This window comes from Hyperolius riggenbachi, chromosome 3, assembly GCF_040937935.1.
Source record: "Hyperolius riggenbachi isolate aHypRig1 chromosome 3, aHypRig1.pri, whole genome shotgun sequence".
NCBI lineage: Eukaryota > Metazoa > Chordata > Amphibia > Anura > Hyperoliidae > Hyperolius > Hyperolius riggenbachi.
The window spans coordinates 296,252,939-296,265,566 of record NC_090648.1 but is presented as its reverse complement, the minus strand read 5'-3'; the positions used below and the strand labels follow the sequence as shown (position 1 = coordinate 296,265,566).

Sequence of the window (12,628 nt, the reverse complement as noted above, 5' to 3'; positions counted from 1 at the left end):
AGTGGACATGCTATAGACTCTAATACACCAGTGCACTACAGGTATCTTCCAAAATGTGTTCCACTGAGTCAGCACCGATATTTGTAAAAAATAGCTCTTTATTCAGAAAATAGATTAAAAATAGATGTAGCTACATCATGGATTTTTAATCTATTTTCTGAATAAAGATCTATTTTTACGAAGGTCGGTGCTGACTCAGTGGAACACATTTTTGATCAATTGGATCAGTTGGAATTAATGGTACCAATCAACAACAAATGATCAATGTAACAATCTGTTTTCTAGTGATCGGATTGTATTATAATGTTTTGTATTTTTTTTATCCCCATTTGTGTGCCCTACGGGTTGTTTCTGATCGATTGCCGGGGAGATTGGTCGATTGCTTGGGCAATTGTACCGTTAATGGGCATCTTAAGCTCTTCAACCAACAGGAAAAGTAAGTAAGAAGGTGTAATTTCTTCTTATGATAACTATTGTGTTTCTTGCCAATGCCTTGAGACAGAAATGCCTTTCTTCTGTGTAGAAATGAACAGGCACTCTTGGCAATGCAGAGTCACTGCATGGCCACCCCTTGCTGTTGGCAATGTCCAAAGAATTGTCAGGTTTACCTAATGGCCCATGTTAACAGCTTCCATACGATAAGGTAATAGTATCTGGCTGCACTCCCCTAGTCGTATGTAAGGTGCAAAGATCCAGCCACCAGAGCACCAGGTGGCAATCGAAAATTTGTATAGCAGAAGGATCAGCATACTCAGTAATATTGCAAAACTTTAAGCTCTTTTAATACAAAGAAGTTTCAATAAATGCACTTCGTGTACAACAAGGACCAGAAACTTGCAGTAGATAGGCGCCAAAGACACCCAAAGTCCATCAAATGCCTGCTGGCTGACTTGTATAAAAGAAGTTCATGAGAGAATAGAGTCCAAGATCCACCCTTCCCAGAAAAAGTGTGTCACTGGCCTAACGCTGTTTCGGGCAGCAGCCCGTCTTCAAGCCGATAAATGTGCACATTTATCGGCTTGAAGAAGGGCTGCTGCCCTAAACAGCATTAGGCCAGTGTCTGTCACCATGTTTTGAGACACACTTTTCCTGGGAAGTGTGGATCTCCCTCATGGACCGTTTTTATACAAGTCGATCAGCAGGCATTTGATGGACTTTGGGTGTCTTTGGTGCCTATCTACTGCAAGTTGCTGGTCCTTGTTGTACATGAAGCTACCGCCGATCACGCCACTATCCCGTCGCCAAATGCCCCTTGATCTTCTGTTGCTATGACAGCAGAGCTCCCTGAAATTGAGTTGATTTCATTGACTACTGACCCTGTGATCAATATGAGCCAATGGGATTGGCTCACAGTGATCACAATGACAGGCAATATCTTTGACAAGGAAAAATTAGAGAATGGGAAGAGGGAAGAGATGGGGCCAATCAAAAAAGCATCTAAACTACAAAGAAAGGTCTTTGTCTTATTAGACTATGCTAGACTATTTTAGGCTCCCAGTGCATGTTAAAGAGTATCTAGACATTAAAGACCATAGAATGAACACAAATGCAGTGTAGCTTACCTTCATCTGCTGAGTAGATAACAGCTGTACTGCTGTATGGGCCATCTCCATATCTATTGAAGGCTTTAACCTTTACTTGAAACTGTGTGGCTGGAGTAATAGTATCATCTTTGTGAATGTACCGACCACTCTCAGGATTGGTAACTGTCACCTTACGCCATTCTCTTTCATTGAAAGGTTTAAATGCAACAACGTATCCAAAACCGTCCCCATAATGATATTCCCTTGCTAATGGCTGAAAGAACAGCAGATGTATAAGTTTCTGGGCTCTCACAATTTTAATAACATGACTATTGCATATTAACAAAATGATTTCTTAAATAATTGTATAGTGTGCTTCATACTAACACAACAGTTGAAGTTGCAGTGCAAAATGCTTAACAAGACTCTACACTGTTTCTTTACCAGCCAAGCCTGAGCTACCCTTTCATTGACATGATGCTGTTCACACCATAGTCTGTGCTGTGTAAAATATGTGTCTGTATGCATTTTCAAGTGATGGATATTGGTGGCACTCTTTGATGGTACAGAGTGCTGCATGTTCCACTGCGGCCAGCTGCAGTGCCACTGCTTCCTGTGTGGGACTAGATTGTGAGCCCCTCTGAGGGACAGTTAAGTGACAAGACAATATACTCTGTACAGCACTGCGTAATATGTCAGCGCTATATAAATACTTAAATAAATAAATAAATAGAATATTTGCCTACACCTTACTGTACCAATTATACCACACTTAAGAGTTACAGATGATCTAGCACATTTTCCATTAAAGTGTTACTGTTGGGCATAAAATCAAAAATCAATTCTTTATTTTTATCTGGTAAACAAGTAATAAGGATGCTAATCAGGCAATCCAAAAGTTAAAATCACTATTACTTTTCTTGCTGATAAATGATCATTCCCCAGTTTACCTGACTTTTATTTGGTACGTTGCCACACAAAGGAAGTTGCAGGGCATGCTGGGTTGTCCTTTTATGCTTCTGTATATTTGCTTAGTCTGAGGGGAAATAAAGAAGCAAAAAAGACAACCCAGCATGCCCTGCCTTGCCTGGTTAGCATCCTTATTACTTGTTTACCAGATAAAAATAAAGAATTGATTTTTGATTTTATGCCCGACAGTTACACTTTAATGCAGAAAGGGTTGTGTAAAAAGACTGAAAATCTCAATCTCTTAGCATTCTGGTTATGATCACTTGGGCCACACTGAGGATTTTACATACATGACCATTCCAAATCATTGCCTTTTCCTATACAGTTTTACATACAATATGTCAATGTATACTTACCACCCATGTTACTGTCAGCTCGCGATTTGTTCCACCTCCGCCCCCAACATCTGAAGGAGCAACTATAGGAGCTATAATATAACATATATACAGTATCAGAATGCCAGTTTATATTACCGTTACTACAATGTACAATAAATGCATGTTCAGTATTTTATAATAATCAATTATGTTTTCAACCTACTATTATAGGTCTTTGTACATTACACATACCTACAGCCTCTCATTTAGCTTCCTATATATAAAACGTGAACAGCTAGGTGTAATATGTAAATATAGATCAGCTGCCTTGGCCAAGACTATTTAGTGTGTGTGCAAGGTGGTCACACACCATACAATTTTCATGCAATCTGGCTGTACACCAAGTGCTGTTATACTGCATGGATGTTGGTAAGATTGTATAAAAATTGTACAGTCAGATTGCATGAAAATTGTGTGGCCACCTTATGGGCTAGTTCACACGGACTGAAACACAAGATTTTTGGCTGCTGAACGCCGTGTTTGAAACAAGATCAACTGCTTCTCCATTTGAATGAATGGAAGTGGTAGTTCAGGCAACAGTTACAGAATTTTACAGAATTTGTGTAATCACCGCAGTAGATCCCTTGTCTTGTCCCTGGACGCAGCCCTTCAGATTCGATTGCCAGTGATGAGAAGAAAATCTTGCAACAGCTAGCACTCACTGGTGATCCCTCTCAACTGCTCTGCTCGTTGTTTAGGAGGGGCTTTGAGATGTTGAGATAGGATAAACCCAGCTGCGCCGAGAAACAACCCTTTGACTGCTCAGAATCTTAGTCACAAGCATTCTTAAAACTAGAAGCTTCAGCTGAAGAAGGCAAGCTTCACACACATCCACATCTCAAGCACACACCCCCTCCCCCACACCCCCCCAAAAAAAGTTACAAAGTACAGTCAGAGCTCTGGGCAGAACAATGTCACCAGCACTTGGAGCACAGAAAGTACAAAGGAATTTCTGCTTCTTGCTATTCTGCTCTGAACACCTTGAACTCTTTTCAAACCACTCGCGACGAAACACTCCAAAGCACATCCAAATGCTTTTAAATACTTCATGAAAAATGATTCAGAATTTCTAGAGAATGATCACCAGCATTTGAAGGAGTTCTAACGCACCGCTCAGCAGTTGTCCATCTGAACTGGCCCTAAAACTTGTGCTCAGTATTGGATATTCAAATTTCTTACTGCTGCCTTTACATAAATCCCTATGGGGTAGCAGAACAAGCACATTTTTATTATAATGGTCTCTTAGAGCTGCAACCCACTATGGGCAATTTGCAGCAGTGTTGCTTCCAAATTTTCACCAAAGTCATTTTCGCATTGAAAATGCTATTTTCGATTTCGAGAAATGTTTTGCAAAAAAAGCTTGTATTTTACTGCAAAATCGCAAAAATACATAAAACAATATTTCTACCACAAAAATGTTTACAGCAAAAAATCACTCTTTTTACCATGAAAATTCACAGAAAACAACAAAACTTATTTTTGATGGCATTTTCGAATGTTCACAAAAATGAATGCAAAAAGAATATTGGCATTTTCGCTCATCACTGCTTTGCAGCAATCGGAACGCAGCAATCACAAAGCACCCGTGATTTGCTAAACTGCGGAAGTGCTGAAATTTCACGGTGTTTCCCAGAGCGATCGCAATTTGGCTACTGTAGCCACTAATGCGATAGCTCCAGGATTGCTCATAAGTGGCATTTTGCACTCCCTCTGTGATTGCAATGCTGCTAGTAGGGCCACCTCCATAGGGATCCACTGGCGTAGTACTTTGATCAGCAAGCATTGCCAAAGCACTCAAAGTGGGAACCAGCCCTTAAAGCGGACCCAAACCAAACATTTTTTTAAATTAAAAATATTTCGTTGCACCACTCTAACACATACAAAGATAAATAAACACTCCTTCAAACCTATGAGCATTTCAGTGCATGCTTTTCACCCTTCTCTTTTCATAACTAGGGTTATACTGGGGGCAGCCATTAGCAATTCCTCCACTGCTACTCCACCAGTTTGCTGGATTTTGTCCCGGCAATTTGAAAGGAAGGGAGGGGTTCCTCCAATAAATGTAAAATATTTTATATTTGTCATCATGCAGCTGAAAAAAGGCTGCTATTTATTATTATAATTTAGAAAATAGATTTTATTTCTGAAATCTTGTATTTTTAATTTGGGTCCACTTTAAGTGATCAGATTCTTTTAAATCAGTGGGTTTCTATCTAATTTAACTTTATTAAAAAGGTCTTGTAAAAGGTAGGATATTTATTTCTCCAGATAGTTTGTATCATACAGTTAACATAATAAAGTAAGTTTGTTTTACATTATAAAATCCTTTTACACAGTGGCCCTATGTTCACTAGTTCACAGTACTTACAAGCTCCCTGAGTTCTAATCATTGGTGATGGCAAACTATGTTCTCCAGTTCCCAATGTATTGGTTGCTATTACACGAAATTCATACTCCATCCATGGAATTAATTCTATGACCTTTGCCCATTCCACATTGCCTTCAATAGTGGGATTCTCTACATAGGAAAAGCAAAATTACTGCTTGGATAACAAACAATCATTTTGATTTCACAGAATACAATTTTAAAAGGAAAAAAAAAAACACAAAAAGAAGCACAAAAAAACAAACCACAAACAAGAAGCACAAAGTAAAATATTAATTAGAAAGTACATGATGTTGTAGTTATTGCTTCCTGTATTTGTATAGGACACATAGTATTATTATTATTATTGCAGAACATATATCATCGTTTAGATTCAGTCTGTGATACAGATTGTCTATCTGGGTCCTGACCAGGTACTTTTAAACTATGTTGCCATTTAGCATGAATGCAGTGGTCTTTTTACGTATCTGACAATCAGTTGTAGCTGATGCTGTGGAGCACTTCACACTCATCCAACCCCCCTCTCTCCACAGAACGGGACAATTGGTTTAGAAGATGATGGAGCAATAAATATATAGATATACTGTATATACAGCAGTCATCCTTAAGCATCACCCAAAACAATCAGTAATAATTTTCCTGACCATCGTAATTGAGCATGTGTACCTAGCTTAAAAGTGATTTATTAAATGTCAACTAATCAAGTAGCCCATACACAGATAAACAAGCACTGGGTATACAGGTCTAGGAAAATGTTTCTGTCTGGAATGTGATTAATTATGTCCAACTTATCTCAGAGTTAACATAGAAAAACCCTACCTGTCTTTACATCTTTCCATTCTTCATACAGTGTGTTCTTAGCTTGAATAGTATATTTAGAAATTGGCTGGTGATTGTCTGTTCCACTACTCCACAAGAGTTTCACAGAAGTATCTCTTATTTCTTCCGCTCTAACACCCCCTGGTGGACCAGGAGGACCTTACAAAGAAACAGATGTTACTTAAAAATATACAATACAATAGAGGATCAGCACTGCAAGTATAAAACAAGCTTTTTATTTTAATTCACTCATACAAAATCCCAAAATGTAAGTTTTAGTACTGTATTGCCTCCACGAAAAAAGAAACAAAATTGGTGCGTGACTAACATACACATAAAGGATCATTTCTATGTATAACTGTTCCTCATTAAGATTACCTCTAACCACTAATTCAGCTGATGCAGAAGAGTTATCCACAATAGTCTGCGCAGTACAAATATATCTTCCAGCGTGCTTAAGTTGTACATTTTTGATAATGAGTTCGCTGCCAGCACCACTCTGAAAAACAAAAAAAAATACATACAGTAAAACCTTGGATTAAGAATAACTTGCTTTAACCTCCCTGGCGTTATGATTTTTTTGGGATCCAGCTCAGGGTTACCGCTCTGAGCTGTGGATTTCTGGCCCGAGCCTGACTCGGGAGTACCGCTAAGGAGGTTAAGAGCGCTTTGCAATACAAGCAAAACATTTTGTGAAATTCTGACTTGATATGCAAGCATAATAAACACCTTGATATGCAATATAAGCAGTAAAAAAAAGAACATTACAATACATGCGTCACGTCATCACCATTGAGCCAATAGTTCTTCTCCCTTTGGTGCTGCAGGATTGTACTTAATTGTACTTAATCTGAGTGTAGGGACTGTGCAAAGGCACATTTTCATGAACTGCTCAAAAGTAACTCATTGGATAAGTTCCTTGTTAAAGCCACAAATAAAAAATAAAAAAAAATGTTGGGGTGAGCCAACAGATGGCAACGATTCTGTTAGTTATAGTGTAAGTCTTGTTTACATTATTATTTTATATTATTTTACTATAACTGTTTTTGGATTGTGGAATGAATCATCTGAAATTCCATTAATTCTTATGGGGAAATTTGCTTCGATATAAGAGTGCTTTGGATTACAGGCATGTTTCCGGAACATATGCTCGCAAACCAAAGTTCCACATACTGTACACATTTGATTTAATGCCTATATTTTCCATGTTAGAGGAACTGTAATCCCTCGGTCTGCTCCTTCCCCAATCACCACACAGACAAGTAGCCACATTATACTGAAACCGTGAGTTACCAATCTGAGAAGCTGAGCCTGGCTCCATTGCGGGGCATAAAAAAACAATGCTTGTGCCTGACAATTTCCTCACTCATCACTGCAGGCAGCACTGCTTGGTGGACAGTTTTCTGCATCATTCATTATGTGTGACACCTCCTCCTCAGAGTCTATAGCTATTATCCAAGATTGTTTTCTTGCAGCACTGTTAGCATGTGCCCATGTGTAGTGTGTTAAAATTGGGTAGTAGTTCCCTCCAGCCTTTATTATCCCTCATGCAGACTAGGATTCCCATGGAAAGCAAATATAGAGTCCCACATCTGACCATACTAGCTGGGGCTTATTTGAAATAGCTGTTGAGAGTTTAGTATAATTATTATAGATTTAAAAAGCGCCAACATATTCTGTGGTGCTGTACAAGGTAGGAAAACAACAAGGGGTACATAATGATACAGACAATGATATACATTAAATTTGGACACCGGTACAAAATACAGAACTGGTGATTACAATGACAGATGTAACATGGTGAATAAAATGTATAACAGAGTGCAAGCTATGAAATGAACAACAAATTCCAAGACACAAAAGGGTGAGAGAGCCCTGCCCTTGTAAGCTTACAACCTAAACGAATGGGGGGGGGGGGGGGGGCGGGACAAGAGGTGGGGAAGTATGCAGTATACATACAGGCAGTGCGTGTTTAGGTTATCCAGTAAGGAAAAAATCTTGACGAGAGGTCGAAGGGGGAATTTCAACTGTTCCAGATGAATAGACCAATGTGAAGCCCCAGTATGGAATGTAACGGTGCTGGAACTCTGGTCAGTATGTGGTGGGGATGTGGCTGATAAGATGGGGGGGTGGGGGGGGCATTAGCCCCTTCATACTACCTCCACCTCTAGCTGGGAACCAGCTTTGTAAAGCGCTGTGTAATATGTTGGCGCTACATAAATAAATAATAATAATAATGATAACCATTTACAGGGAGTGCAGAATTATTAGGCAAATGAGTAGTTTGACCACATCATCCTCTTTATGCATGTTGTCTTACTCCAAGCTGTATAGGCTCGAAAGCCTACTACCAATTAAGCATATTAGGTGATGTGCATCTCTGTAATGAGAAGGGGTGTGGTCTAATGACATCAACACCCTATATCAGGTGTGCATAATTATTAGGCAACTTCCTTTCCTTTGGCAAAATGGGTCAAAAGAAGGACTTGACAGGCTCAGAAAAGTCAAAAATAGTGAGATATCTTGCAGAGGGATGCAGCACTCTCAAAACTGCAAAGCTTCTGAAGCGTGATCATCGAACAATCAAGCGTTTCATTAAAAATAGTCAACAGGGTCGCAAGAAGCGTGTGGAAAAACCAAGGCGCAAAATAACTGCCCATGAACTGAGAAAAGTCAAGCGTGCAGCTGCCAAGATGCCACTTGCCACCAGTTTGGCCATATTTCAGAGCTGCAACATCACTGGAGTGTCCAAAAGCACAAGGTGTGCAATACTCAGAGACATGGCCAAGGTAAGAAAGGCTGAAAGACGACCACCACTGAACAAGACACACAAGCTGAACCGTAAGGACTGGGCCAAGAAATATCTCAAGACTGATTTTTCTAAGGTTTTATGGACTGATGAAATGAGAGTGAGTCTTGATGGGCCAGATGGATGGGCCCGTGGCTGGATTGGTAAAGGGCAGAGAGCTCCAGTCCGACAAAGACGCCAGCAAGGTGGAGGTGGAATACTGGTTTGGGCTGGTATCATCAAAGATGAGCTTGTGGGGCCTTTTCGGGTTGAGGATGGAGTCAAGATCAACTCCCAGTCCTACTGCCAGTTTCTGGAAGACACCTTCTTCAAGCAGTGGTACAGGAAGAAGTCTGCATCCTTCAAGAAAAACATGATTTTCATGCAGGACAATGCTCCATCACACGCGTCCAAGTACTCCACAGCGTGGCTGACAAGGAAGGGTATAAAAGAAGAAAAACTAATGACATGGCCTCCTTGTTCACCTGATCTGAACCCCATTGAGAACCATCATAAAATGTGAGATTTGCAAGGAGGGAAAACAGTACACCTCTCTGAACAGTGTCTGGGAGGCTGTGGTTGCTGCTGCACGCAATGTTGATGGTGAACAGATCAAAACACTGACAGAATCCATGGCTTTTGAGTGTCCTTGCAAAGAAAGGTGGCTATATTGGTCACTGATTTGTTTTTGTTTTGTTTTTGAATGTCAGAAATGTATATTTGTGAATGTTGAGATGTTATATTGGTTTCACTGGTAAAAATAAATAATTGAAATGGGTATATATTTGCTTTTTGTTAAGTTGCCTAATAATTATGCACAGCAATAGTCACCTGCACACACAGATATCCCCCTAAAATAGCTAATACTAAAAACAAACTAAAAACTACTTTCACAAATATTCAGCTTTGATATTAATGAGTTGTTTGGGTTCATTGAGAACATGGTTGTTGTTCAATAATAAAATTATTTCTCAAAAATACAACTTGCCTAATAATTCTGCACTCCCTGTAAAAATAAGACTTACGATGATGCTATGTAGGCTAGTTTTGGACACACAGACCGCACATAAGTGACAAATGCGGAATACTGATATAATTTGATGCCTAATTCTGTAAATTATGGCGACACTTCTCTAGAAAAAGTCAAGATCTGCATACTAGATTGCTGTTCTCAGGTACAAAGTAAAGGGATACACAAGCATGACTATACCTTAACCTATTATCCCCAAGGATAGTTTAAAATTGTAATGATTAAAATGGGTTTATTTTCGTTTAGCTCAACCTTATTTCCATCTGTACATGTGTGCCACCAAACACTGCTATAAATGGGCATGTGAACCTTGTGAAAGCAGCAAGGACTACTAAGAAATGCCATTGCACTATACACTTGTACTACGACCATATAAACAATTAAAACAGTTATTATTATTAAAGAAAACCTTAAGTGATATGTGACATGATGAGATAGACATGCGTATGTACAGTTCATAGCACACAAATAAAATACTGTAGTGCTTTTATGCTTTCTCTGCCTGAAAGGGATAAAACTCTACTATGTCAGTTTTTCTCTAGTTGGGACCCAGTCGGACTACTGATCAGGAATTACAGCCATAAAATACTTTGCTCTAGTAAGACCAGTTCTCTAGCAGTAGGGGATACATAAAAAAAAGTCAATAGTTCATATATTTGAGCACTCTGAGACACAGAGACAGACTGTTACATTCAGCTCAGACAAAACAATAAATCCGCTTTTTTAAGTTTTAAACATAACATAAAACTGTTGGATATCTAAAAGGCATTTTAGGAGTAGGATGATAGATACAATTATTTATCTCTTCACTTAGCTTTCACTTAAATATCACTTTATGGATAGTAAAAACAGGGAACACCAAGAGCCCCAATAGTGTAATTTGTACTGGACAAGGTGGCAATAAGTTTGTATTGCTAGATACTCACAAGTCAGGGTCACCAGCAGGCAACCACTGTAAAGGCAGGTGGGGAGATTGTCCTGACCCCACTCAGGATTAAGAAGTCGCTCTCTGTAGACAGGAAGAAAGGGTAGCAACCCTCCACCAAGGGTGGACTCAAAATTGTATACAATAAACAGAGGCGCCAAAAGTATAAGATTAGATTAAATGAGCTTAAAAACCAACTTAAATGGCAAAATTGAAGGAGGAAGTGGTGGTCTTACCTCCCTCAAGCAGACACGACAACGACTGTGATTCAGACAGTCAAACACATTTATTAGTACAGAGGCGCTTAACTTGAATCCTTGTGCAGATTGTTTGATACTCCTCCCTATATTGCCTGATGAAGCGGGGTTGAACCTGCGAAATGCGTTGCATTTCTTTTTGGAGTTCCTAATAAATGTGTTTGACTGTCTGAATCGCAGTCGTTGTCGTGTCTGCTTGAGGGAGGTAAGACCACCACTTTCTCCTTCAATTTTGCCATTTAAGTTGGTTTTTAAGCTCATTTAATCTAATCTTATACTTTTGGCGCCTCTGTTCATTGTATACACTTTATGGATAGTGTTGACCATTACTTCCTGACACTAAAACCCAATTACATCAATATTTTTACACTCACCCTCTTCCTGTTACTCCCTAAATCCACTTGAGTTTGAGTAAAAAAACTCACACTGGGGATAATGACTGAAATCCTAAATGCCCTATCTTATTAGCAGCCTGATCTGCAGGCCATTATGGAAGAGGGTATAGCATTCACCTTCTGTATTTGACTCCTATGAAAAGGGAGTGTGGCGACTCCTATGAAAAGGAAGTGTGGCTGTTAAAAAACTCTAAACACGCCTTTGCATTCAGTTCAATGGCAGGGTGCATTCCAGTGATGCAGTGGAAAGATGTAGTAATGAAGAAAACAGTTCTGGGGTTTCTGTGGTGTAAAGCAGTGGACTGTGACTGTGGCCTGCTACTCAAACTTCTTCCTGTCATGTTCTAGTGAGCCGGGTGTGGCCCAGGGATGGGGTAGGCGTCAAGAGAGGATAAGTGACAAGTGTGAGGAGAAGCTGGTGGACACAGAATAGAGACACCGAGAGCCCAATATAGTGTAGTATGTACTGGTATGTGGATATGACAAGTATCTATTTATACTCACAAACATGGGTTACCGTCCAGGTAACCACTATATCAGCAGGTGAGGAGATTGGACCTGTCCCCACTCAGGATTAAGAAGTCGCTCTCTGTAGATAGGAAATAAGGGGCAATACCCCTCCACCAAGGGTGGACTCAGAAACTGTATAAGCAGACAGAGGAGCCAAAAGGATGAAATATTCTAAAATGTTTAAAATGAGAGGAGGCAGAGGTGGACTTACCTCCCCCAAGCAGACACACACGAGTGTTTTGTATATTCAAAACAAAAATGTATTTATATACGCCAGAAAGTGCAAGTGCAACACGTTTCTAGTGAGCCGGGTGTGGCCCAGGGATGAGGGAGGCGTCAAGAGAGGTTGAGTGACAAGTGTGAGGAGAAGCTGGTGGACAGTCCAATAAGGAACCTTCATTGCATTAGGCAGGAAGGTTGAATTCTAAAGTTTGGCTGCAATATTTCAGTAAAATGTCTTTGTTTTTACCACAAAACACCATTTAGAAATGATGTGGTGGCTTTCTAAGTCAAAGTGATTTAAATTCCAGTGAAAGACTGGTGTAAGATTCATTAATTATCACAAGCAATGCGAGCTAAACACTAACAGGCTGACAGAGCTGCCAAGCCTGTGGCTCTTTGATCACTCGGATGTATAATGTGTTAAATC

At 39.7% G+C, this 12,628-nt stretch overlaps 1 protein-coding gene across 3 annotated transcripts in view; it reads right to left on the bottom strand.

Annotated features, from left to right (window-relative positions):
• Window positions 1–12,628, bottom strand: part of CNTN1 (contactin 1) — a 261,698-nt gene that overhangs the window by 20,705 nt on the left and 228,365 nt on the right. For all 3 annotated transcript variants that reach the window (XM_068276552.1, XM_068276554.1, XM_068276553.1), the window contains 5 exons: window positions 6,453–6,573; window positions 6,075–6,233; window positions 5,238–5,387; window positions 2,849–2,919; window positions 1,563–1,797 (listed from right to left, as the gene is read on the bottom strand). In XM_068276552.1, the coding sequence (XP_068132653.1) occupies window positions 1,563–1,797; window positions 2,849–2,919; window positions 5,238–5,387; window positions 6,075–6,233; window positions 6,453–6,573 (736 nt within the window). The remainder of the gene's footprint in view (window positions 1–1,562; window positions 1,798–2,848; window positions 2,920–5,237; window positions 5,388–6,074; window positions 6,234–6,452; window positions 6,574–12,628) is intronic.